Genomic DNA, 26,548 nt, shown 5'->3' with positions numbered 1-26,548 from the left:
GCCCTAACTGAAGCTTTGTCTGCATGACTCATCATGCAAAATTTTCTCTGCAAGAACCCAGAGATTATGTGTTGTGCTCAGCACGTTCCAGTGCAAACGGCTTTCATGCATTTTGTGGGCATTCATAGTTTAGGTATCTCCACAGATAGAAAATAAACTTGATGAATCTTTCAAATTGGTAAACAGCTTCCTGGCTTCTGAGAGCTGTAGGTCTTAAAAAACGTTCCAGAATGTTAGTAAAGACAATTCAGAACAGTCTGATGTCTTTAACACCTGAAAGGGAAGGGCAATTTTCTTGCCTAACTACATCTTCTGCTTTATAAATTTGTCAAGAGTGGAAAGAGGATTCAAATACTGCTTGGAGCACAATCGTGAGGTTAATGTTCTGATGAGACAAAATTATGACAAATTATTCCCCGGAGTTGATTTTGTGATGTGCATAGCAGGGTGAGGGATGGAAATACAAGCTGGTGTTGATATTTAAAGTGGAAGGGCATGTAAATGCAGGTCAGTTGCTAGGCGACCTAGAGCACAAAGCTAATGCCCCTCTGGGTGCGCAGAATGTTTTATCTCAAGAAACCTTGTCTTTCACAGTCAACGATGACATTAAATATATAGTCTGTCAAAATTCAGGTGGACTAGAGCTTGGTTATTACTTGTGTCCATTCAGCCATTCTATCATCTGCCACCCATAAAGGGAGCAAATAAAAGAGAACAATGTCACATCCTGCCAGTGACCAAGGTGCTCCAGGAAAGCTTAGCGACTCGCTACGAATTCAGTTTAAACACTCTTACACGAAAAGACAACTGGCTTGTTCGCTGATACCAGTTTCAATAAGTGTGCAGCAGTGGCCGAACAATCACTTCAGCGTTCCAAAGTGAGTGATGCCAGGCCACAGAGTTCTAAGCGAAGATGTGCTTGAGTAGGATTCTGGACCCTGTTCACAGGGCAATCGGTTCAGCCATTCGTGGGATTTTTTAAAAACAGATTTCAAGCTAACCACACTTCCGGTTTGTAATTACCACCAAGAGTATAGATGCGCAAAACTTTACAACTGGCAGTTTTGAGAGTTCTTCCAGCGACCCCCACTGGTTGAAGACGTAACCCGAGCCTGTCTGTGGGCAACGGTGATGGGCAGCCCGTTAAGAAAATCATAGCCAAAACTTCTGCCCTTGTACAACATTGTCAAGCTTTGCCAATATCCAGGAGACACTATATACTCAATGAGAGAAAAAAACTAAAAGCTGAGAAGTGGGTCTAGTAGGTCTTATTTTACTTAGAAGAAACTGAGTCCCTGAGAAGTATTTTCAGTTATTCAAACACGCAGCTAATAATCACCAGAGCTGGGAACACTATACAGGTTTCCCAACCCAAGGCTCTTTTACAGTAACACCATATAGTCTTTCTCGGGAGAGTTGTGATGCTCTGCTCTTCTAGTGATATGAAAGGCAGCGATAGAAATCCTGTAATGCTTTGAGAATGCTTTACAATGTACAAAGCAAGTTTATATATATCGTTTCATTGGATTCTTAACAACCTTGGGAATTATTCTCATGAAATAGTATGCTTAACATAGAGAATTGATCTGCATTGTTATACAAGCATAGTTCTAATTCTACTGCTTTTTAGGTCTCTCTTATAATCCTATTGCCATGCCCCAATATCAAGGGTGACATAGTGGCCTTGGAAGATAGAGAATTGGAACCCTACTATGGTTTGGATTTTTTTTTTTTTTTTTTGCATGTGTTTGCTCCACTTCAGTATAGAATACCCACAAATAAAATAAAATATGCCCTTTACTGCTTATCTGTGGAAAATAATAAGCTTATCATCAGTTCTAAGCCAGTTTGGAGATACTACTAGGTATCAGACCAGACATAACAGTAAATATGAAGATGTTGTCCTAGGCCAAACTTTGAGAGAATTGAATTGCACTTGGGTTTGAGAAGCAGAAAAACTGAAATAAATGGATATCCATCAGTTCCACTCCTAAGCTTTATTGAACTTCAAAAATACCTAAAAGGGGGGGAAGCATCTAAATAAAGATGGCCTCTTAGGGCCACCTCTTTTTCCCTATCTCAGGGCCTTAACATCTCCAGCTCCTGTGACCCAGAAAGTTCTTCCCCTAGATATCAGCATGACTCGGTCTCACACCTCCTTCAAGTTTTTGTTCAGGGAAAATGAGGATGCCTCTGATCATATATTTGAAATTGCAATGCTTTCGAGGGCCATAATATCTTCCCAGGACCAGCTTGAGAGTACAGCAGATTTTTCCTTATTTATTGGCCCAGAGGAGCACACCTTTTTCTAATCTAAACAAGAGTGACTTACAGGGTGGGTCATGACCCTAGACCTTCCCGAGTTTATTTTGCTCAGTGGTATGTATTACCCCCTGGCAAACTATGTATTTTACTGTCCGATCTTTTTAAATTGTCTGATTGCCTTTACTAGCTACAAGCTCCATAAGTATGAACTTTTTGCATGTATCTACAGTGTGGAGGAGAATCACTACTGGTAGCTAAGATGGACCCCAGTGATTCTCACTTCCCAGTGACCATGTCTCTCTTTTATCCCCACTCACACTAAATCAGGCTGCTCAGTGTGACAAACAGAACGTGTTAGAAATGGCAGTGTACAAGTTCTTAGGTTAGATAAAGTAAGGAATTGCATCTCCTGACTTGCTCTCTTGGATTTTTCATGCTGGGGGAAGCCAGCTGCTATATCATGAGGACATTTGAGCAGCACCATGGAGTACATGGACAGGAACCAAACTGTCAGCACCAACTTGTTAGCCAAATGACCAAGCCATTTTAAAAGGGGATCTTCTAACTCCTAGCCTTTGAGTCTTTCAGCTGAAACCTCAAATATCATGTAGCAGAGACAAGACTTTCTCACTGTGCCTTGTCTGTAGCCTTAACCCACAGAAACCATGAGACGTATGATTATTGGTGCTTTAAGCCGATACATTTTGGGGTTATTCGTGATGTAGCAAGAGATAGCCAAATAGTGCCTGGCCCACAAAAAGTTCCCAATAAATATTCATCGAATTAAGGGATAAATGTAAGCAGATTTTTTTCCTTAGGGTACTCAATGATCATAATATAATGCCTGTTATTAACCTAAACAAAACTATACAAAGTCTTAGTTCAATAGCTACATTGGTTTTGGGAGTCCAAGGTGTAGGCTTGAGTCTTGGATCTCTTACTCATTTGCCATTTGATCTTGAATAATTCACTTCCAGTCTTTGGTTCTTGGTTTTCCTTATTTGTAAGCTAGAAATAATGATAACAGTTGTAGTTCTGCTACTAACACTACCACCAACTTGCAAGACCCCCGTTGACAGTGTAGACCCCTGGATCAGAGCTCTCTTGAAACTCGTGTCACAAATGAAATTGCCCATTATGTGAACAAATAAGTCTTCTTTAATGTTTAAGTCAGTTCCATGTGTTGGTGTCGCCTAAACCCAAAAGCTCTTTATACAGAGCATCAACACTAACACAAATGAAGCAATAGCAAACAAAACAAGGTGACATGTAATGAGTACAATGTTACATGCCTGACTTAAGTATCACAACTAAGGAGGAAGGGATTGTCAGAGCATCCTATCAGCCATCTTTGCGAGCTGATGACAAGGACATCCTAATTTATCTGCCTGGGAGAGTCAGAGAGGCCCAGTGGGGTCTGTTTTCATAGAAATTTTGGTTTTTGTAGGTATATTTTAGAAGCCTTGGCATTGAATTTATTCCCTATGACTGCATTTGACAGGTAATTGCTGGCTGAGTAGCATCAAATTGATGTTTACATGCCATAAAGGACCAAGGAGCTATTTGTGTTCCAGAGAAGACACTATGAGTGGTCAGACTTTGTTGTGCAGAGACATCAAGAAAACAAGCAGCCAGGCTTCTGTGACCGCTGCCTCCCCCGTAGGTCCCCAGAGAGTACAAGAGGGTCTTCTGGGCCACTTGCCACAATATCATCACCTTGTCGGAAAGCTCTTCATTTTGTTCCAAGGGCAGAGGACACTGTCCTGGGCGTGTTGTGAAATACTAATAAAAAACTCATCTACAGATTGAAGAGTTTTCATTTTTAAAAGCTGAAGAGACAGGGGTTTCTGACAGGCCTGGATGGACAGCATGAAACATGACCACTTTGAAATCTGGCCTCCTGAGGCCTGGAGACATGGTGACTTGAAGCAGTGATGTGGACAATGTAAGCAGCTCTCAAATCTGTCTCATTAGCATTGGTCACATTGCTTCCTATATGTTAGAATGACTTTGATGGGCAATGTAATTAAACTGCTGTTTGTTTTGTAAGTGCAAGTGATTATCTCTTAGTTTTATCCTCTGCTGCTCAAGTAGATTGGTCACTGATTGATTTTTTTAGTATAATAATACAGGTAACTTTCTCCATTTTATACATTTCTTCATGGAAACTTGCTTTGTTTCCTCAAATTATTCCACAAGGTTTAAATTTTTTATTTTTATGGCCAAGAGATGGGACTGAATTAGCTTCTGTGGGAAAAAATAAGTTCTTTCTTTAAGTTGAAATTGTAAACTTGTTTCTAAATATTAACAGCAATGTTTTTTTATTTATTTGAAAATCATGTTTCTTGTAGCTTTCAGGGCCAAGTCTTGAGACGTTTATCAACCCAAGGAGAGAAAGTACAGAACAACCTAGGATAAATGGGCCACTGATCAAATTTAGTCCCAATGTTGACTTTTAGAAAGACGATAATAGTGAATAGCAGGCATTAAGAAAACAAGGATTTTTTTTTTTTTCTAGATTACTTTATCTCCTCCTTTTGTATATCAAGGACCATGCCCAAAGAACTCAGGATCATGGAGTTTCTTCCACAATGCAAAGATGACAACTTTTCTACCTATGGAGGGAGGTCAAGCTTGCTAGGGGAAAAAAGGTAAAGTTAAAAAGGAAGCAAAATATCTAAGACTGGACCTTTCTAGCCAGGAGGCTGGACTTCTGGAGGGACTAGGAAAAGAAATATAGGTTGATAGAGGAATTAGATGCCGTGTTCTCATCCCTGTTCAGGTACCTAATAGTTCTTCCAGGGGTGAACTTTGGTGGAGCAATGGAGGGGGGAAAGGATTTAGAAACAACCAGAAATTCCTGTCTAAGGACAGAGATTAATGGCCAGCATCAGGAATCATGCAGACTCCTTGGAACTCCAGCCCTCAGCTAAGGTCCACATCTATTCTTGCCCTAAAAAGGTGATAAGAAAAAGGCTATCCAAAGCTGCTAATTCCCCATGAAGTGTGAGGGGGTGGCAGGGTGCCTGGAGAGAGGACTTGGAATTTCCTCTGTATGCATTGCAGTAACCTAGCCAAAAGGCTGCAGTGTTTGAAGACATCACGTTTGGAGACAAATGACCAGGATCATGTGCTCCATTGGTAGGAGCCAGAAATCTGAATACAGTCAGGAACAATTTAGAGGAGCCACTGTGCCACTCTGCCATGGAAATCAAGGAGGGCTCCCAGGACAATGAGTCCATCTGAGGGCTCCTTCTCCTCCCATGAGATAATATAAGCTACACTCCTACCCCTGACTGATATTCATCTGGTACAAACCAGTCTGACCCTGTTGATTATTTATGATCAAAGCCTCTTCTAACTGATGCTGGTTGTTAAATATTAGTATTTTGAATATTATTATTATTAACATATCCCATATTTCCAGAAACCATCTTAGAGGAAAGTTAGAACTCCCAAAAATAGAGAATTTAATCCATAGCGACTGAGCATTTACCTAAAGAGACTGCTAAAAATTTGAATAGGGCTTAACATATTAAGTTGGACTAAAATTAAGTTGTCCTTCCGTTTGCCTCTAAGGTGAAAAACCCGTAAAGGGAGGATCGGATTAACTAATTGAATATAAACAAACAAACCACATTGCTTCTCTATGAAATTTAGTGAATTTGCAGCTTTGTGACAAATTCTGGTGTAGAGGAGTTTGGAAAGATTTGGGGACTTCCATTTTCACTTCAGTCCATCAGCAATGCTAAATCCTGTAAGGCAGGGACTTTGATCTCTTTTGTTCACAGCTGTATCTCCAGTGCTCAGAATAAATGTCTGGCACATGGTAGGCGCTCAATAAATATCTGTTGAAGAAATTACAACTATAAGATAAGGCAGACTTGCAAAGTGCCCTTAAGGAATCACAATGCAATTTCAACAAAAGCAAAGAGTCGCTGTGTGACCTCCATCATACTCCCTTAGTTTTCAGCTCCCTCTAGCATATTATATTCCATTTTAGGCCCCCAAATTTAAGAGCAGCATTCTGCAATAAACTAGAGAGGATCCAGAAGAGAGTAGGTAGGACAAGAGAATTCTGAAAAACAGCCCAAATAAGGAATAGTTGATACTAATTGAGGGAAAAAATGACTGATGAGGGATAGGATACTATTTTCAAATGTTAGAAATTCATCAAAGATGAAAATGGAACAAGTGTATGATTGCATTTTCAAAATTAGACCCAATGAAAAAAATTATGGATAGGCAATTTTGGCTCAATGTAACAAAAATACCAACCTTAATTTTCCAATAACGGAATGGATTGCTTTGTGAACCAGAATGTGAGAATTACATTTTATCTTGTATTTTCTTTTCCATATTCACTGGTATTTGCCTCCCTTTCCCCTTAGCTCATTGTATCTTCTTGAAAGCAGAAAACTGTAAAATTTGGAATGTAGGGTTAGATTAAAACTTTATTACTGTTAAGAGTTGTGGGGCCTATCAACTGATTGTCAGTTACCTCAGTCCCTAGGGTCATAAGGTGGCAAACTCAAATCTGAGAACATAGCCTTGATTATTGAGTCCATAGCTCACTCATTATCTGATGTCTGTTGCAAAGTGAAGTTGCAAATTTTGTAAAAGAGCTAAGACATCAGGAAATTGATGAAAATGTAAGGGAATTGCCCAGTCTCATACAAAACCATTTGCTAATGAGGATTTGGTAGGGTCATTTCTGTTAATAACTGAATAAGAAGAGTCTGAAAACAAAAGGAGTTGATAAGTGCTCCAGCGGGAATTCTAGCAACTGTGTTTGAAAGTCATTGGAGTATCAAAGGATGAAGACAGGCCCTTGGCAAAACTGATGAAGCCCTTGAATACTTTTTGCAAAAATGATCCTTTTTATATCAGTTTGACAAAAGTCACTCCAAAGATACAGGATATTGTTTCATGTTGTTACAAAATTGATCAGAAAAATTATTTTACTCAGGAAATGGTAGACAATTTATTTTGTGGTCTTTTTTTTTTTTTTAATATTTATTTATTTTTGAGAGAGACAGCATGAGCCAGGGAGGGGCAGAGAGAGACGGAGACACAGAATCCGAAGCAGGCTCCAGGCTCTGAGCTGTCAGCACAGAGCCCGATGTGAGGCTCCAACCCACAAACTGTGAGATCATGACCTGAGCCGAAGTCGGACGGCCAACTGACTGAGCCACCCAGGTGCCCCTTTTTTATTTTGTGGTCTTACAACTTACATATAGCTTCTGTCCACTTAAATTTTGTTAAATATTAGGTGAAAAAACATTTCTCATAATTTTTGCTTTTATTTTTTAAGATGAATTTAAAATGAGTTTTCTCCCCCTGTTGTGAAATTTAGTCTTCATTTTACATAGATTCCATTTTGGTGGAATTTTCCAGCAATAATTATCCTCCAAAAGTGCACAACTTCTGGATCTCTTTGTTTCCTCTACCAGAGATGTTTTTTTCTCTTAGCTTTGTCAAAAAGGGACAAAACATATCAATAAATGTTATCCCTCTATGTGAGTTGCCCATATGGATATAAAAGGAACAGCTGCATCTTATTTGCCACCTAGCACAGTACTAAGGACCTTGGAAATAATCAGTTAATAATTCTTTTTTCATTTGCTAGTTATTCATTCATTCATACTAAGTAGTTATTCTGAGCTAACAAGTTATCCTTATTAATAATATGTTACCTATATACATATACAGAAATACTTTTTATCCAAATGTAATATATGTTTATTGTAGATGAATTCAGAAAATAAGAAAGGGATCAAGAAAAAATCAGATGTAATCTTACCACTAGGAAATAAAAGTGGATGATATTTGCAAATAGATGCTTATAGACTTTTCTTCCTATATGTGCATAAAGTATATGTATTTATACATTTGTATATTATATAAATATATACAAACTACATAAGCATATATAATATAATATACAAATTATATAAGCATATAAGAATACATATTTGTACATCATTTAAATGCAGATATTTTAAAGATATTTATACTATGCATACTATTTTATAAATTGTTTACCTCAGACATTTTTAATAAGCATATATCTACCTAATCATAATGACTGAAGAGTATTCGATTACATGATTATGTCATAATTTGTTTATGAAATTTTCTACTCTTGGTCATTTAGATTTCTTCCAAGAACTTTTTTTATTATTAACAATGCAATTACCCACACATACATTTATATTCATTTATCCATCCTTTTCAGGCGAAATATTTTATACCACGTTAGGCTTGAAGATTTAAAAATTAAGAATATTAACAGAACATTTAGGGGCGCCTGGGTGGCTCAGTCGGTTGAGCGTCCAACGTCAGCTCAGGTCATGATCTCATGGTTTGTGGGTTCAAGCCCCGTGTCGGGCTCTGTGGCGACAGCTCAGAGCCTGGAACCTGCTTCAGATTCTGTGTCTCCCTCTCTCTCGCTCTCAGCCCCTCCCCCATTCTCTCTCTGGCTCTCTCTCTCTCTCTGTCTCTCTCTCTCTCTCTCTGTCAAAAATAACCATTAAATTTTTTTAAAAAAAGAATATTAACAAAACATTTAAACATTAAAAAACAAGCAAAATGAATCTACAGGATTAGAAGTCAAGACAATGGTTGTCACTGGGGAGTCAGGTGAGTGTTTTGATTCGAAAGAGACATAAAAAGTGTTTCAAGTGTGTTTGGATGATTCTATGGTTTGATATGGAGGTCCATCACGTGGGAGTGTTCACTTCTTAAAAATGTAACGAACTGTTTATGACTTGTCCCTTTCCACTTTCTTGTATTTATGTAACACATTAATAAAATAAATTAACAAATTGTGCTATGGTATGCATCCATGTTTACATCCTTAAGTAAATCCTAAGAACCAAATACTTAGTATTATCATTTTAAGTTTTCTTAAATTCATGTTGCTAATTTTTCTGCAAAAAGTTTGCACCAGTTTTGACTCTTACCAACAATATATAAGATGTGATTTCACTGCATTCAAATTTATACTTACTGTCATCATTTTTCTAATGTTTAACGATTTATAAATTTAAAATTTGACTATTTCTCTGTCTAACTTTTTATTTGAAGAAGTTTCAAACTTCTAGAAAACCTGAGAGGCACCTGCATGGCTCAGTCAGTTAAGTGTCTGACTTGATTTCCATTCAGGTGGTGATCTCAGCCCCACTTTAGACTCCATGCTGATAGCACAGAGCCTGCCTGAGATTCTGTCTCTCCCTCTCTCTCTCTCTCTCCCTCTCTGCCCCTGCCCCACTCGTGCTTTTTTCTGTCTCTTTCTCAAAATAAATAAACTTAAAAAAAAAAAGAAAAGCTGAAAAAATAATATAACAGACACCCATAGATCCTTCATTAGATTTGCCAGCTTTCAACTTCTTGCTACATTTTTTTTGTTTCTCTGCCTCTAATTATAGCCCCCACACACACTTGCATATGCACACACACGTGTGTGTGTATATAGGCACACACATATTATTTACATACATACATATATTATTTTTTCATTTGTGAACTATTTGAAAAGATTTAGACATCATGACAATTTACCCCTTAATGCATCACTTAAGAGTAAAAATATGTTTCTACCTAGCCATAATACCTCCACCACGCCTTGAAACATCAATAGTTTTTCCAAATTATGAAGTAATATCTAATCTATATTCATATTTCCACAATTGCCCTCAATATATACTCTTTTCTGTTTTTTAAATACAGCATTAAATAAAGTTCATTCACTCATTGCAGTTGGCTGTTTTGTTTCTTCAGTCTTTTTTTTTTACCTAGAACAGTCCTGCCACCCCATACCCTACCCCACTTTCTCTCTTGACATTGAAACTTTTCAAGTCTACGTCACTTGAAAACTTTCTGTTTGTTTTCAAATGTGTACAACTGTGCTTGATTTTACAGGCTTATATTACACAATTATTATAGGTTTGCAGGAGTGCATATATCAGCAACTGTAACAAATTTTCATTTTTGCCTATTGGTTAATCAAAGCAAGTGGCTGGATCTCCAGTTGGGCACCAGATGTTTTTACTGAGGGAGGAAAAAAAAGCATTAAGAGCTTTTAAATCTTACACTATTGCTTTGATCATAGAAGAAATAATACTGACATTTCGTTCTCCAAAGTGTGTTGTGAGGGTTTTCCTTGATATTGACACAATATATTATTCAATGAATCACTTAGTATAGAACCAGTTTAAAAGACCTGAAAAGGGAGTGACAGCCAAGAAGGATATTTTGAAGTTTGAAATGATCCCTATATAAATAGAACGGATCAGCATAACTTTGGGATAAAATTAGCCGACAGTTTGTGGGCTCTCGCTTGTGCCTGTTTGCTTGGTGCTACTCTCCTGATAAATCACAACAAAGCTTCCAGAGGGAGAGGAAGGATGGAGGGCACCAACACCCCTGTCACTAAATCTGCAGCTGCCAAGTTAGTTAAGAGAAATTTCCTTGAGGCTCTAAAGTCAAATGACTTCGGAAAATTGAAGGCCATTTTAATCCAAAGGCAAATAGATGTGGACACAGTTTTTGAAGTTGAAGATGAGAATATGGTTTTGGCATCTTATAAACAAGGTAAAAACTATAGGTGTAAGTGTAAAATCGATAGAAAACGGATTTGTTTTAAATGCAGTGTCAGTCACCCACTCTAAACCAGTAGCTCTTGGGGTTTAAGTATGTATTTTAAAAATATTTCTGATTTAATCTTTTCTCTTTTTTAACTAGACACCATCATGGGTGGTATAAATATGTTTTTCTTTCTTTCTTTTCTTTTCTGTTCTGTTCCTTTTCTATCCTTGTGTCTGGAATTTGAAATCGTGAACAATTATATTTATTAATGTACTTTGTTTTTGTTTCTAACTTTTCTTCTGCCTCTAATGATATAGAATAAAGAAAATATCTCCAGATTATGGCTAAACAGACTGCTAAAATCTAATCCAGTGTGACTGCTAACTGTCTATTAATACAACCACTTAAAGATATATCATTTCTGTATCTATCTGGATGAAAAAGAGGATTTTGCCCCCATTTGGAGGGTTACTGAATGGGGAAGGCTCTGCCTTGAGGCACCTTTTTGGTCCTCAACATGTCAATGAGTTTTTAGTTCAGGCAAAAATCTGAAACCAGAAACACCAAAAAGTTAACTTTTTTTCCTTGGCTACAAGAATAGATCAAAATTGTAGATATTCTCCATACAGAATACCTGCCTTTTAAAGAACTAAGGATAACAAAAATGAGAACTGAATTTTTTTTTTATCTGGGGATTTTCTGGAATCCACGCTTAGGAAATCAGAAATGAATTAGAAGTGTGCAGATTCTGATTTCCCAAATCAGCTAGTTAACGGGGGAACTTGAGTAGCGAGGCCATCTGGTGAGCAGACTACAAGCAAACACGTTCTCCATCACTTCTGTTTAAACAAAAGAGACGATAAGGTCAGCATTTTGCGGAGAGATAGCGGTTCTTTTTTCAGGTGGAAAGTACTCTTCATTTGCATACAAATCATCAGTGCCACCAATGTTCAGAAACAATGTTAATGGTATATGTTTTCACATTTATTTACCATACTCTGGTTGTTAGTTCTAAAGGAAGGATATAATAGTGGAGGCCAGTTACTGTGTTGGTGACTCTTACTGAAGGGCTTTATCATAAATTGACATTGCTATTTTAGCTAGAAGATAACAAAGAGGTCTGGTTGGTTTTTTGTTTTTTGTTTTGTTTTGTTTTGTTTTGTTTTGTTTTGTTTTTTAAGTAGTTGATTGGGCTCTGTTAGAAAGAAGGAGTGTGTCCCATGTAATCAGATTACTTTCACCTTATGGATTTGTTCGGTGAAAGACTATCCGAATGCTAAATACATTTTTAAGGTATGTTTTAAGCTCATACTGGTGCTCATGTAAAATAACTGAGGTCCAAGTTGGCATAATTTATGTGACACTGAGCTGTAAAGACTGTCTTTTCCCATCTCCTAAACATGCCAAACTGCATGGATTGCCCAGGGTTCTGAGGTTGTGAGAAAGGGGATTTTAGGGCAGGTTCGAGGGAAGAAGCGTGTCGTTTCTTTTGCTTCCAATGGTATCATCACCCCTGAATCAGAAGAAGATGCATTTTTAATCTTTTCTGTCAATATGACCCGACTCCCGTGGTCTTCATAGAGCTAAATATTCATTCGTGCTAACAGATGTTTTCATAGTGTTAGGACCGCAGAATATGCCTTTCAATTAGGGAAACAGCAGATTACACCCTCTGGGAAAGGAAAAAAGAAGAGTTTGATTCTTATGCATGCCAGATGAATGTATGCACAGAAACAATAGGATATGTGGTCATATCTTCAGGGTTTATACAGGAATTGCGTGTATGTGGGCATGCGCACACGTTTGTATGTATAGAAAATACATGTATGGGTATAAGAATCTATCTTTTCAATCTTACACCCAGATTAAAGTCTTATCTTTCTTCAAAGCTTCTTCTAACTTATTTTTTTCACATTTTCACATGTCTTCTAGCCTAATTATCAAACCTTTTAATATTTCAGTCAGGAATGGAAGTGATAAATAGAATCTTAGTTGCTAGCCAAGCAAAGTCGACCTAAGTGGCTGGATTAAACTTTGTGAGACTTTATTAAATCATAGCAGACTTTTTGGACATTGAATGCTATTGGATTGCTCTTCACTAGTTATTTTTTTCAAGCACTCTTGAAAGGCTCTGCACAGAAAAGTGTACAGATCATAAGTGTACAGCATGATTAATTTTCACAAAATAAACAAACCTATATAGCCAGCATTAAGATGTGGAAACAGAAACACTACCTGTTTACTTTTAGTGTGGGAATCTTCAGGTTTTGGTTATTTTGTGGCTTATTAAACAAGACAATGTTTCAAACCTATGAAAGATACCATGCTACCTTTAAATTTGCTTGTATGATTAATAATATAACCCACATTCAATATTTCATTGTCCTGCAGCCTATCAACAGGGGTACAATTTATCCCCAACCATTTTTACTTCTTTTAGGACATACAGCATTTTTCATAGAATTTCAGAAAGCGACCACACTTTTCCCCCTAAATATGGTATGTCTAAGCTAGTAGACAAGTCAGTTTATAATTTTTGGAAAAGACAACTCAGAAATCTGTTGGCAAGGAAATCAACTTGGGGGTCTAAACATTGCTTCCCCAAATCCACAATCCAATTGGCACACTAATGGAAGCAAATGTAAAATGTGGATTTTGTGAGGAAGGCAGAACAAAGCATCTGGAAATTCACTTCTGCTTCCTCATCTCTAGCAACAGAGAACAAAATCCCAGAGCTCAGGTTCAAGCTGTGGGGCCCGCCCAGACCCAGTACCTAAGAATGATTCTTAAAGTTAGAGAGATCATGTTTTGTTTTTTAAAGTTATGTTAAACTTCATGATCAAATCTTCAGATAAAATCATGTTTTTATTAATTGGGAAAAAACCCAAAAACATCTGCCTCACACTTTGTAAAGCAAACATTAAAAACATTCTGGTTGGCATTTGGGATAACTCCAGGAGCATAGCAGAGACATGTGTCTTTAAAGCAAAAACAGGCAAGTGAAATTCCTTCTACCAGACGACTGCTTTAAGATGGGAATGACGTGAAGAAACGTTAAATACACGCCCAACTTTTGAAGTGCCCCATACAAGGAGCTGCGAGGTCAAGGGTTTTCCGTGATACAAAGTTTCCTAGAGCCAAGCGCCCAGGATCCAGAGTGAAAGCAGGATCTGTAAGAAAACCCGGAGCTAATTCCTATTGGTTCTCACCAGTGTTCTCTGCCCTGGAAACGCCAACATCCATAAAGCTGTTTCCAAAGCTTTTTCCAACTACATATTACGATTCTCTTTCCGATGTATGAGCCTTGGCGCGTTAATGATACAGGCAGAATATCATACTTATCTCTTGGGTGTGAAATTCCCTCGTCAGCAAGGTTAATCAGAGTCCTTTTATTAATCAGTGTAATGCACTCTAAGCACTTCATTTATGGCCCACAGCAGCAGCTACTTCGGTTGGTAGTCATATTTTTAATTAAAATAACCAATGAGTGATTTCACAGGAAAACTTTCTGGCAGGTACTCTCTACTTTACTAAGTCACAACTTCCTCCCAAATATCTCAAAAGCTCTCACTTCCACTCTCTTAATGAACAGACTCTTTATCACCTCATGTTCTTCTTTGCCAGAAATTCACTCTCCTACTTTCCTATTACCATCTTAGGGTTCTTATCCCTCCCTGAACGTTCAAACGTTTTTCTTTTAAATTTTGCATTTCAAGCTGACTTTGTTTTTCTTTGCTGGGGGAGTTCTGAGATTTATCCTGAAAACATTAGCTATTAAAAAAATAGTCAAGAATTGTGCGTCAGTCTATAATCCTTCAGGACTGTGTAAATACATGGACACAGGCAGAGCAAATGTCTGCTAATCCCGCCACAAGCAGTGTGTCCAAACTTTGGCTGTAATAACAGAAGCTTCTCATGCGTAGGGTTCTTTGAACTCAGATAACATTATAGCTGATAACTGTTGCAGAACCCAGGAGTAGCTGAAAGTTTACCAGAGATGTATACATCCCCCCTAAACACAGAGCGGAATCGATTCCTTCTTCCAAAAACGGCCCAAACACTTTTCTCCTTACCATATTTCCTGAGCTGGGGGCTTTCCACTCGGCTACTCAGGCATCTCTCTTCGGTTTCACACTTAAAGTAAACACACACACACACACACACACACACACACACACACACAAGATTACTCTGCATATTTTTGTAGGGGTGAAACTTCTAAAATCCCTTTAGAACTTTTGCCTACAGGTGCTATTGGTTGAGAAGTGAAATGCGTGTAGCTGTCAGATCACCCGTGGCTATTTAAAGATTTGGGGGAGCCCGGGGTTTGAGCAGATCTGTCAGTACCAGTTATACAGGCATGAGCCCTTTATGCTACTTAATCTTATTCTTATTTGTAAAGTGGAGGCTTTGTCAGGACCTTCTCTAAATCCCCTGCATGCTGATAATCTACGATGTTATGAAGGGCAAATTATATAAACAGATTATGTGTCATGGTCTGGGGAAGGTGAAAAGTAACTGTAGATACTATAAATCCACATGGGCATGGCCTGTATTTGAGAGTCTCTGTGGGGTTTTTGCATAGGAGGGAGGATCTGTGGTCTGTTCTCTTCTCATTTAAACACTTGGCTCAAGAAGAGCTCTTAGAGCCATGGCTACACAGACTGCAGACCTGTGGGGGGGGGGGCGGGGGGGGGGGAAGCGTGAATGGCTCAGGTTAGTGGGAGGCAGCAGCTTCCTCACCCTCCCACTTGGGGGCTCTGTGCCAGGTTCTGCTCCATTCCTGCACTTTGTGCCCATCTGAGCACACAGAGAGCAGCCTGGCATCTGCAGAAGTGAGCGTAGGGGGGCTCTTTGAAAGATAAATGCTAAGAATCAATCACATGCTAGGTTCTGAAGCCCTGGGACAATTCTGCCCTGGAAAGAAGGCTGAGTATAAAAAATGAATATACCCAATTAGTTAACTGTATTTCTGTTATGCTGCTACTGTTGCTGGTTACATTTTAGAGGACAAATTCTGATATCTTGGCATTTCAGTATCAACACAAGAATGTTAATAGGTGCTGCATCACCGTGGTTTTCAAGGATGGCTTTACTTCAGGTTTGGTCCTCAGAGAGGGTAGGTGTGATGGAAAGGACACTCTTGCTCCTTGGTACAAGGCGCCCCGTGACTGCAGCCCCATTTTAAGGTGTGAGTGTATGTGGGTGGCCTCTTGGTATGGGCTTTTCCTTTCTCTACAGAAGGCTTTCCTGCTATGCCGGGGGTTGAATTATCCAGAATCCACCCCCCTTTCCCCACACACATAGCATCACCAAAAAGTTCTGCAACATGGCTTCAAGATATTCTTCAGTATATCGGCCCTGATCTGTATCTGACAATCTGCCCCCTTCCTATTTCTCTATTCAGTTTCTACGGGCACCGCGACAGTGTCTTGTTGCCAACCACCTACACACATTTCCATCTAGGAGAGGGGAGTTATAAGCACAAGTTCACCCAGGGGGTGGGCTGAATCCCAAAACCCAGCTGTCTCCGGGGCTGATTTACTGGTTAATGATTATGAGCAAAGGACATGCAGATGAAAGGGGCTGAGAGGCTAAGGATGACAGATTCATATAATAAATGGGCAGGATAGACTCTCTAGGTGCTACTGGGAATCCAGGAAGAATAAGAAAACATCAACAAGCAAATGCATTTCCATATCAGAGCTGTGGCATATTATAGATGCATTCAGGACCTTCTTTCCCTCCTCGTGATTTGTGAAGCAGGCTTGGCGCTAAACCTATTCTGCTTCCACAAAGACAAAGACAGATGGAAAAGCTGCATTGCAGATATCCTGAGTCCATTAGCTTGGACTGAAGTGGGTGACTTATGGCTCTAGCAGGCTGAAAAAGTGGCAGTTTTCTCATCTGGAAAATGAAAGGCTTGGACTGGATAATCTTCCCTCCAGTGCTAACATTCGGTGTTTTCTTTGATTTTACATCAAAATGGTGTTTTCTTAATCAGCTCTCTACTGCTTCCTTTCCGAGATCATTTTTCTTCCCATTGCAGAAGCAGGCACGAGTTTCCAATCAGTTGGTGCACAGAGCTGCCAAATCTTTGCTGCTAATCAGCAGGCAAAACATACTCTGGTTTCCAGATCTGGAACCAGCTTCTTTCCAAGGCAGTTAGAAGAGACTAGCTTTGCAAATTGCTTGTTGAGGAGATTTGAGCATTACAATGACTGATTAGGTATTGGGTATTGTTGCGATTCATTCATGATCAAAAGCAGGTTGCATACTGTATAGCCTGAAAACTCTGCTCAGAACACCGATTCAACGTACATAGCTAAATAGAAATGTATAAATGGGTACATACACGTACACATGTAGTGTGAGTGCCTGTTTACACACACACACACACACACACACGCACACACACTACAGGCACAGGAATGACAATCCCACAGCCCCAGAGTACCTATGATACTAATTGTCTCTGGCAGTACCTGTGATACTAAGTGTCTCTGCCAGAGAAAAGTCCATATCAACAAATAACTTCCCTTCTCAGCGTCTGGAATCTCAAATTAGTATCTTAGCACTCAGTTCGATTAGTTGAATACAGATTCCTACATAAATTCAGATAATCCTAAGAGGGTCACACTTTAAAAAATCCTCAGTTCATTAGACTTTAGTATGAATTAACTTTGGATTTCCTTTTATTTTTATTTATTTATTTTTTTTTATTTTTTTGGGACAGAGAGAGACAGAGCATGAACGGGGGAGGGGCAGAGAGAGAGGGAGACACAGAATCGGAAACAGGCTCCAGGCTCCGAGCCATCAGCCCAGAGCCTGACGCGGGCTCGGACCGCGAGATCGTGACCTGGCTGAAGTCGGACGCTTAACCGACTGCGCCACCCAGGCGCCCCTGGATTTCCTTTTAAAGAGCAGATTTGGATAAGGGAAGAGCTGAGAGCGATGGGGAGCAAAATGGCCGTAGAATTCTAATGGAATGAAAAAGGGATTTGTGTGTGTGTGTGTGTGTGTGTCTAGGTTGGAGAGTAGGCTACAGAAAAACAAACTTCAGGTTGGGTTCATTCGTTATCTCATGATTAATTGGTATTGTGTACATCCCTATAAATGGCCTTTAATTATTTATTTATTTATTTTAAATGTTTATTTATTTTTGAGAGAGGCAGACACAGAATGTGAGTGGGTTGGGGCAGAGAGAGAGGGAGGCACAGAATCTGAAGCAGGCTCCAGGCTCCGAGCTGTCAGCACAGAGCCCGATGTGGGGCTCCAACTCACGAGCTGTGAGATCATGACCTGAGCCAAAGTCGGATGCTCAACCGACTGAGCCACCCAGGCACCCCTATAAATGGCCTTTTAAACTAAATTATCTTTTCCCCTACAAACAGGGGGGCAATAGTTTATTTTAATTTTACTTATTTTTACAAATAGTTATACAAGCACAACATACTGAGTTTAAAAGCTCAAAGGGGGCATCCAAAGACACATAAATCTATGTCCTTGTCCCCTAGCCCCCAGTTCTTGGAGGCCACCACTATAACCAGTTTCTTGTTCTAGGTGTTGATAAATATTTTCACATATGATAGCATATTAAGTGCACTGGTCAGTCCCTGCTTCTCTTGCTCAATAATATATCTTGAGATTTTTCCATATCCATTCCAAAGATATACCATTTTCCAGTATACACAGAACTGCTCTCTTCTTTATAATAGCTGTATAGTATTCGATTGTATGGGTGCACCATAATTTTTTAAACAATCTCCAAATATTGACGAGGATTGAGATTGTTTCCAGTTGTTAACCATTAAGAACTATGCTGTAGTGTGATGCCTATTCTTGTCCACAGGCCAGGTTATAACTCCTGAGAACTTTATACTTTTCACAAAGATTTCAGTACAGATGGTGTCCTTGGAAGTTGTGCAATACTGTGGCCCCTATAGGGCATTTCACACATGAGTGATTATACTTGTAGGATAAATACCCAGGAGTAGCATGTGTGTAATGTTTCTCACTTAAATGAGAGGATTTTGATTCCTGACCACCAGGCCCACTGGTAACGTGGTCATCATCCTCTGAGTGCCCTCCTGGTGCTCATCATTGGTGCTCAAAAATAGTCACAATAGTCTAGATTTATCCTGACCTCATGTAACCGGTAAAAATTACCACTTTTACCTCTCTTGTTTTGGGCACTGCACTTTTATTAACGCATCTTAGGGTTGTATTAGCTTTTTGGCAGCTCCATCCCACTGTTGGTTCCTTTTGAGAATACTGTCAACTCAAATCCCTAGGTCTTTTCTCAAATAGATTACCATTAAACCATATTCCGCTTACCTTGTACTTGCATGGTGGAATTTTATACCTTAAAAGCAAACTTCTGTTTTACCCATGTTAAAATATATTTTGTTGTTTCAGCCCTAGAGCTTCTTCTAAGCTGTTATGTCTACATCTTCACCCTGCCATCAATATTTTATCTTTCTGAAGCTATTTTCCATTACCCACTCATAGTGGGCTTAATGCCATGGCTCTGTGTATTGACATTGAAAGAAGGTATATACAGTTAAGTTTGTTATAGCTTGTGAGACATGTGAGAGACAGAGAGACAGAGAGAGAGGGAGAGGGAGATGGGGAGAGAGAGAGAGAACATTTCCAACAACTAATGGGAAAAATTTATCTAAGATCTCAGTTCTAGGAACAGCTATGCTTCTCCTGGGCAATTAATTTGTGTATAGCTTGTGGGCATGGTTAATTGTGCAATACATCATGTTTTCCTATTTATTTTGGCTGCTAGGAAGTTCAAAGGCAAATTTGCAATGTGGTTCTAGTGTATAGGACACAGTTTATATTTTGTGTACCTATCTTACCCATTGATCACTTTTATTTTCCTACCTTATTTTTTCCCTTTGCCCTTGTTTTCTAGATAGTTAGAAAATCCGGTATTGTGTAAACTTTGTGAGTTGCCTTAAATTCTTCTTTGAAAGAGGAATTATATAAACCAACAGGCAGGCAAATAAAAGCTTGGCATGATAAATTTTTTAAAGACACCAACTACATTCATATTTTAGACTGACAACAACCAGTAAAGTAAGGTTAAAAAGTTTAAGCTTGTAACTAACAGCTTTGGAATCACTCAAGAACATGATTGGGACTTAAAACAATAAGAGTCTCATGTAACTCACCACTTAAAATAAAATGCAATCATGTAAATGAGGTCTCAAACTCAAATGCCTTGAAGGGCCAGGAAGATAAAATAAATAAAAGAACAAGATAATGGAGAATAGTAGAAACAGAGAGACACACCAGTGCCTGTTCCACTCAAGTACATCCAAGTATGTTTCTATTTGCAGACCCATCAGTTACTAGTTTACAACATCTGAATCACTCCCCCCAATTTTATAGATGTGACCAAAGTAAAAGACCTTGCAAAAATCCTCACAAAACAGAGAAAAATCCTAGGCCATGAAATGAAACTTTCTCCCTCTTCTTTTTCAGGTTATTGGCTGCCTAGTTATAAATTAAAGTCTTCCTGGGCAACAGGCCTGCATCTCTCTGTCTTGTTTGGTCATGTGGAGTGTCTTCTGGTGTTACTGGACCACAATGCTACAATCAACTGTAGACCCAATGGGAAAACCCCCCTTCACGTGGCTTGTGAAATGGCCAACTTGGATTGTGTTAAAATCCTCTGTGACCGTGGAGCAAAGCTGAATTGCTACTCCTTAAGTGGACACACAGCTTTACACTTCTGTACAACTCCTAGCTCCATTCTCTGTGCCAAGCAATTGGTTTGGAGAGGTAAGCCTTTCTGGGTGGCTGACGTTGTCATCCACTTCCACACCCGGGTTTTGAAACTTAGTGATCTTTACCTACTTTAGGTAATGTAGTAGGCATCCCATTTATAAGCCTCATTCAGGGGGCCCTAAAAATGCGTAAGTATGTATATATTTATATACCTATATGTGTTGGTCCAGGTTATTTAGTGATGATCACATTGAAATCATTACTTTTTTCATTATAGGAGCCTTATTAGTTTACACATTTATTTAACAAATATTTATTTAGTTCTCATGAGGTGTCAATTAATGTGTTAAGTAACTGAAAAAAATAGTTTCTGCCTTCAAGAAGCTATATTCCAGGAGCGCCTGGGTGGCTCAGTTGGTTAAGCGTGCAACTCTTGGTTTTGGCTCACGTCATGATCTCATGGTTCCTGAGTTCGAACCCTGCGTCAGGCTCCACACTGACAGTGCAACGCCTGCTTGGGATTCTCTCTATCCCTCTCTCTCTGCCCCTCCCCTGTTTGCTCTCTATCTGTCTCTCTCTCTCTCAAAATAAATGAATAAACTTTCAAAAAAGGAAGAAATCATATTCTAATAGGGGAGATAAATACTAGCAAAATAAATTTGTAAATATATAATAATAAATTGGGAAAGGAGCAAAACAGGGTGTTATGGAAGAGAATGCCAAGAGTGAACTATTATAAAATGTATAAAGACTTCTCTAAAGATATGACATGTAAGCTGAAACTTTATGAACGAGAGGGAACTAGCCATTAAAAAAGGAGCCAAGAGGAAGAAGAGTCCAGGTACAAGGAACAGTATGTGCAAAATTGCTAAGGGAGCAAAACAACTGAACTATTCAACAGATGGAAGAAGGCCAGTGTGCCCGTGGGTGTGGGGTGGGTGGGAGGGATAAGAGGGTTCTGCGAGTGCCACACGACGACACTGGTTATGTTAGATCATATACAGCTTGCTGAGGGCCAAGGTATGGGGTTTAGAAATGGAGCCACTGAAAAGTTTTAAGTATGGCAATGACATGGTTTAATTTTCACTTAAAATCATCATTCTGGAGTTATACAAGAGTAGGGCTGGAGGAGCCCGAGTATGGAAACAGGGAGACCAGCAGCAAAGCTATTTTAACAGTGTAAGTGAGAAGGGATGGTGGTTTGTATCAAGGGGCAAAGTTTGATAGGAAGATTAGAAGATGGGTTTGCAGTATATTCTGGAAGCAGAGTCAGTGGCATTTGGAGATGGATTATATATGGATGAGGGGTAAAGGAAAAGGAAGTTTCAAGCATCCTCGCCAGATTTCTGGCTTTAGAAAATGGGTGGAGAGCGATGCCATTTTTAAAAAGTGTTTTTGATGTTTTCATTTATTTTTGAGAAAGAGAGAGAGAAAGAGAGATCAGGGGAAGGGCAGAGAAAGAGGGAGGCAGAGAATCAAAAGTGGGCTCTCGTGGCGCCTGGGTGGCTCAGTTGGTTAAGCGTCCGACTTCGGCTCAGGTCATGATCTCACGGTCTGTGAGTTCGAGCCCTACGTCAGGCTCTGTGCTGACAGCTCAGAGCCTGGAGCCTGTTTCAGATTCTGTGTCTCCCTCTCTCTCTGCCCCTCCCCTGTTCACACTCTGTCTCTCTCTGTCTCAAAAATAAATAAATGTTAAAAAAAATTAAAAAAAAAACAACAAAAAACAAAAAACAAAAGTGGGCTCTGAACTGACAGCAGAGAGACCAATGCAGGCAGGGCTTGAACTCACCAACTGTGAGATCATGACCTGAGCCAAAGTTGGACGCTTAACTGATGGAGCCACCCGGGTGCCCCATAATGTCATTTTTCTAAGATGGAAAGAATTGAGGAAGAAGCATATATGTGGAAAAGATCATTAAATTAGTTTTTTAAAAATCATGTTTATAGAGCTATAATTTACACACAGTAAAGTTCGGTATTTTTGAGAAACACATAGTCATGAAACCATCATCACAGTCATTTCAAAAAATTCCCTGATACCCTTTGTAATTAATCACCTCACTTTATCCCCACCTCCAGCAGCCACTGATCTAGTTTCTGTCCCTAAAATTTTGTCTTTTTCAGAATGTTATATAAATTAAATTACACAATATGTAGCCTTTCAGGTCTGTTTTTACCTACTTAGCATAATGCATTTAAGATTCATCCATGTGGTTGCATTAGCCAGTATATTGAATCTTTTATTGTCGAGTTGTATTCCTTGTATGGATGCAACACAATTAATCTGGTCCCCAGTAGAGGGACATTTGGATTGTTTCTAGTTTTTGGCAATTTTGGGAAAAAAAGGCTGATATAAACATTTGTCTACAGATTCTTATATGGGAATGTTCTCATTTCTCTTGGGTAAGTACTGAGGAGTGGGATGACGGATTGTAATTCTTTTACAAGAAAACTGCTAACCTGTTTTTCAAAGGAGTTGTACGTTTTGCATTCTCACCAGCAACGTATGAGTTCAGTTGCTCTCCAGCCTTGCCAGAACTTGGTAATGTTAGATTAAAAGAAAAATTTATTTTAGTAAATTGAATAGGTATATAAAGTATCTCATTATGGTTTTAATTAAAATTCCCTTAATGACCAAGGATGTTGAGTATGTTTTCAGGTATTTTTTTGCCAGCTGTGTATTCACTTTGGTGAAATGTCTGTTCATATCTTTTGCTCCCTCTCCCCTTCATGAAAATGGGTTGTTTGTTTTCTTATTATTGATTTGTGAGAGTTCTTTATATATTCTGGATACTGGCCCTTTATCAGATATGTGGTTTGCAAATATTTTTATTCATTCTTTGACTTTTAATTCTTTCTGTCTTTAGAAAAGCAAAAGTATTTAATTTTAATAAATTCAATTTATCACTTTTTACCTGTTATGATTTATGCTTTGAGTGTCCTACCTAAGAAATCTTTGACTAATCTGAGTAATAAAGATTTTCTTCTATGTTTACTTCTAAAGATTTTATAATTTTAGGTCTCAATTTTAGGTGTTTGGCTTATTTTGAGTTAATTTTTGTATATAGTGTAAAGTACAGGTTGAGGCTCATCTTCTTTATATATGGATGAATTATCTTATATATACAACTGCTTCAATATCTTTTACTGAGAAGACTATTTTTTCACCTTTGAGATGCCTTGGTATCTTTGTCAAAAATCAAGTGGCCAGAAATGTATGAATCCATTGATCTATATATTTTTTGATGATGTTTCACTCACTTAATTGCTGTAGTTTTATATTAAGTCTCAAAATCAGATTGAGTTTCCCCAGATCAGTTTTAAACATGAGAAGTTTCAGATTTCTTTTAGACCTCAAAGTGAATGAGTCAAGGTTGCACTTGACATAAACGTATGGATTTCAGAAGAGAGCTCTGGACTAAAGCTGTAAGTTTAGGAATTGTTGGCCTATAGATTGTATTTGAAGCCAAAGAAATCAATGAAATCACTTGGATGAAAGGTGTGGAAAAGAAAAAGAGAATCTAGGACCAAGCCCCGATACATTCTTACATTTAGATATTAGCAGGAGGGGGAGAGGCCAATAAATGAGAGTGAAATGGATTGGTAAGTGAAGTAGGAGGAAACCCAGGAGCATTTTTGGCATCATAGGGATTAAGAGGCAGGTTCAAGAAGGAGGAGGTGGTCAGCTGTATCAATGGCTACTTGAGAGACTTAATTCACTAGATGTTCATTAGATTAGGTGACAGAGTTATCACTGACAAAAGAAGTTTGGGGGAAATGGTGGGTGTAGAAACCATATTAGAATGGTATAAGGCGTGAATGAAAGGTCAGAAACTAAGGATGGCAAGTATAGACGACTGTTAAAAAAATGTCTGGCTGCACATGTATGCGTAAGAGTAGCATGATTGCTGAAGGGGGCTAGGGGACATAAGAGAGTGTTATCTGTAGTTGGAGATAAAAGGAAATATTTGTGTGCTGAAGGAAATGGTTTGGAGAAAGCAAACAGTTAAAAATGCATGAGACAGAATAACTGAAAGGTTCAAATCTTTGAGGTTGAGATGGGGTGAAATCCAGAGACTGTGAGATACATCCCCATGTTTAACAGATGGTCTAAAGTAAAAGATGTCTTTAAAGAGTGTTCATTGATATGGTGGTGGTGAGATGAAGGAGTTCATGTCTGGTATGAATTTATACAATTAATGTATGAGGCAAAGTCATCAGGCAAAAATGAGAGCAGAAAGGGTGGACATTGTGATGAGAATAGGAAGGTATGGAAGTGTCATGGGGGAAAGAATGGGGAAACAAGCTTAAAGATGCCATGGTCTTCTCAACCTGTGAGTATTTGGTGGGAAGGAAAATCAGTCCAACTTATTCTCCTTCTTGCCTTCCCTGAGAGGAAAGGTCCAGTGCAGAGATGCATGGAGAGGGGCAGGTGTCCATCAGGGCTTAGCCACCTATGGCACGCGGCCATTACCACCGTTCACATTTACTTATACGTTGATGGCTTTCAGATTTAGTTTTTATTTTAATTTATATTTTAATTCACTAATTTAAAATTTTAAGGTTGTCATTTTAAAATTTTTTTAGAAAGTTAAGAAATTATATCATTTGTTGAATTACTGACTTTTTATATTGCTGCCTTTTCATGTGACTTCATCAACCACAGACTGACAGAAAGCTGCCAAGGTTTTCACTCCCCAGAGCTGTAATCAGAGGGAGCCTCATTCCCAGAGCAAGGGCTTTTTGCCCATCTCCTTTATCCCTATTGACATAGGGAGACCACCTGGAGATAAGAAGGAGTAAAGGGGTATGGAGAGACCAAGCAATGCTCACTCCCTATAGGCTGACACTAATGAACGAGGCTAATAACAATCAAAGAGGAAGAGTGGAAGTCAGTTAAAGATCTACTTACTCTTAGATCCATGGCATCAAAGGCCAAAGCCATAAAGAAAAGAAAGATGAATTAGAGAAAGCAAAAATGTTCAATGTCCGAGTGGCAAACAAATTATAACATTAAAAGGCTGTCATAAAGCGGGGGAAAAAATATTTGAGACTGTGTAGACAAAGGCCCTATTTATATCCTTAACATAGAAAGAAAGCTTTTTAGTTTGTCTGCTTTTAGAAAGAAATCTTAAAAATTAAAGTAAGGAGATTAACAACGAAGAATGAGAGAGAAAAAGAGAACAAAAGACCAAGGTATTTCAGGAAATAAAACCCAAGTATATAAACAACAAATAAAGATAGCATAATGATCACCTGCCTTGGTTATCTGTAAAATGTTAATTAAAATGGCAGGTGCTTTTGTTGTCATTTATTACATTTAACAAAGATACAAATGATGACAGTACATCTGTTGACACACACAGGGATGTGCTCTCACACACCCTTCGTGGGATGTGAATGGGTATCGTCCGGAGGGCAATGTCATAAGCTTGAAACCTTTTGTAACTCAGAAATTCCCCCTCTGGGATTTAGGACTAATTTTGTACCTTTTGGCTGAGATAGGCTGTCATTTCTGTGGGGCCTCCAATTCAAACTCCAGGCATTAGCTCTAAACAGGGTTATATACTGAGTCAAAGAGATAACTGATGAGAAAGAAAGAAGACATTTAGCATGTAACAGAATTGTGCTTGGTCATGCAATCTGTAGTACACTAGAAATTAAGAGACTTTCTCCTGATTCTTTAAGAGTCTTCAAGATATTGTAGTTATGTTATGTTTTCATTTGTATTTTTGCATCAGAAGCTTTGACTTGTTAAGGAATACATTTAAAACATACAATTTAAAATATATATACTGACATTTTTCATTTTTAAATATATTTAGAGTCACAAAATATTTGCCCAATTTATTTTTGTCCTCAGAGATTTACTTATATTACTGAAAAACTGAAGAATGTTTGCATATCTAATAGAAAATTTTCAAGCTGTGTTACTTCCATATCATATAGGCAT

General features: G+C 38.6%; 1 protein-coding gene across 1 annotated transcript in view; it reads left to right on the top strand.

The window, feature by feature from the left end:
- Window positions 1–10,673: 10,673 nt before the first annotated feature.
- Window positions 10,674–26,548, top strand: part of ASB4 (ankyrin repeat and SOCS box containing 4) — a 60,632-nt gene continuing 44,757 nt past the window's right edge. Inside the window, exons 1-2 of the mRNA XM_058725026.1 lie at window positions 10,674–10,860; window positions 20,350–20,649. Of these exons, the coding sequence (XP_058581009.1) occupies window positions 10,674–10,860; window positions 20,350–20,649 (487 nt within the window). The remainder of the gene's footprint in view (window positions 10,861–20,349; window positions 20,650–26,548) is intronic.

This window comes from Neofelis nebulosa, chromosome 4, assembly GCF_028018385.1.
Source record: "Neofelis nebulosa isolate mNeoNeb1 chromosome 4, mNeoNeb1.pri, whole genome shotgun sequence".
Taxonomy (NCBI): Eukaryota; Metazoa; Chordata; class Mammalia; order Carnivora; family Felidae; genus Neofelis; species Neofelis nebulosa.
Note: the sequence above shows the minus strand (reverse complement) of the source record. Positions and strands in the feature narration are given on the sequence as shown.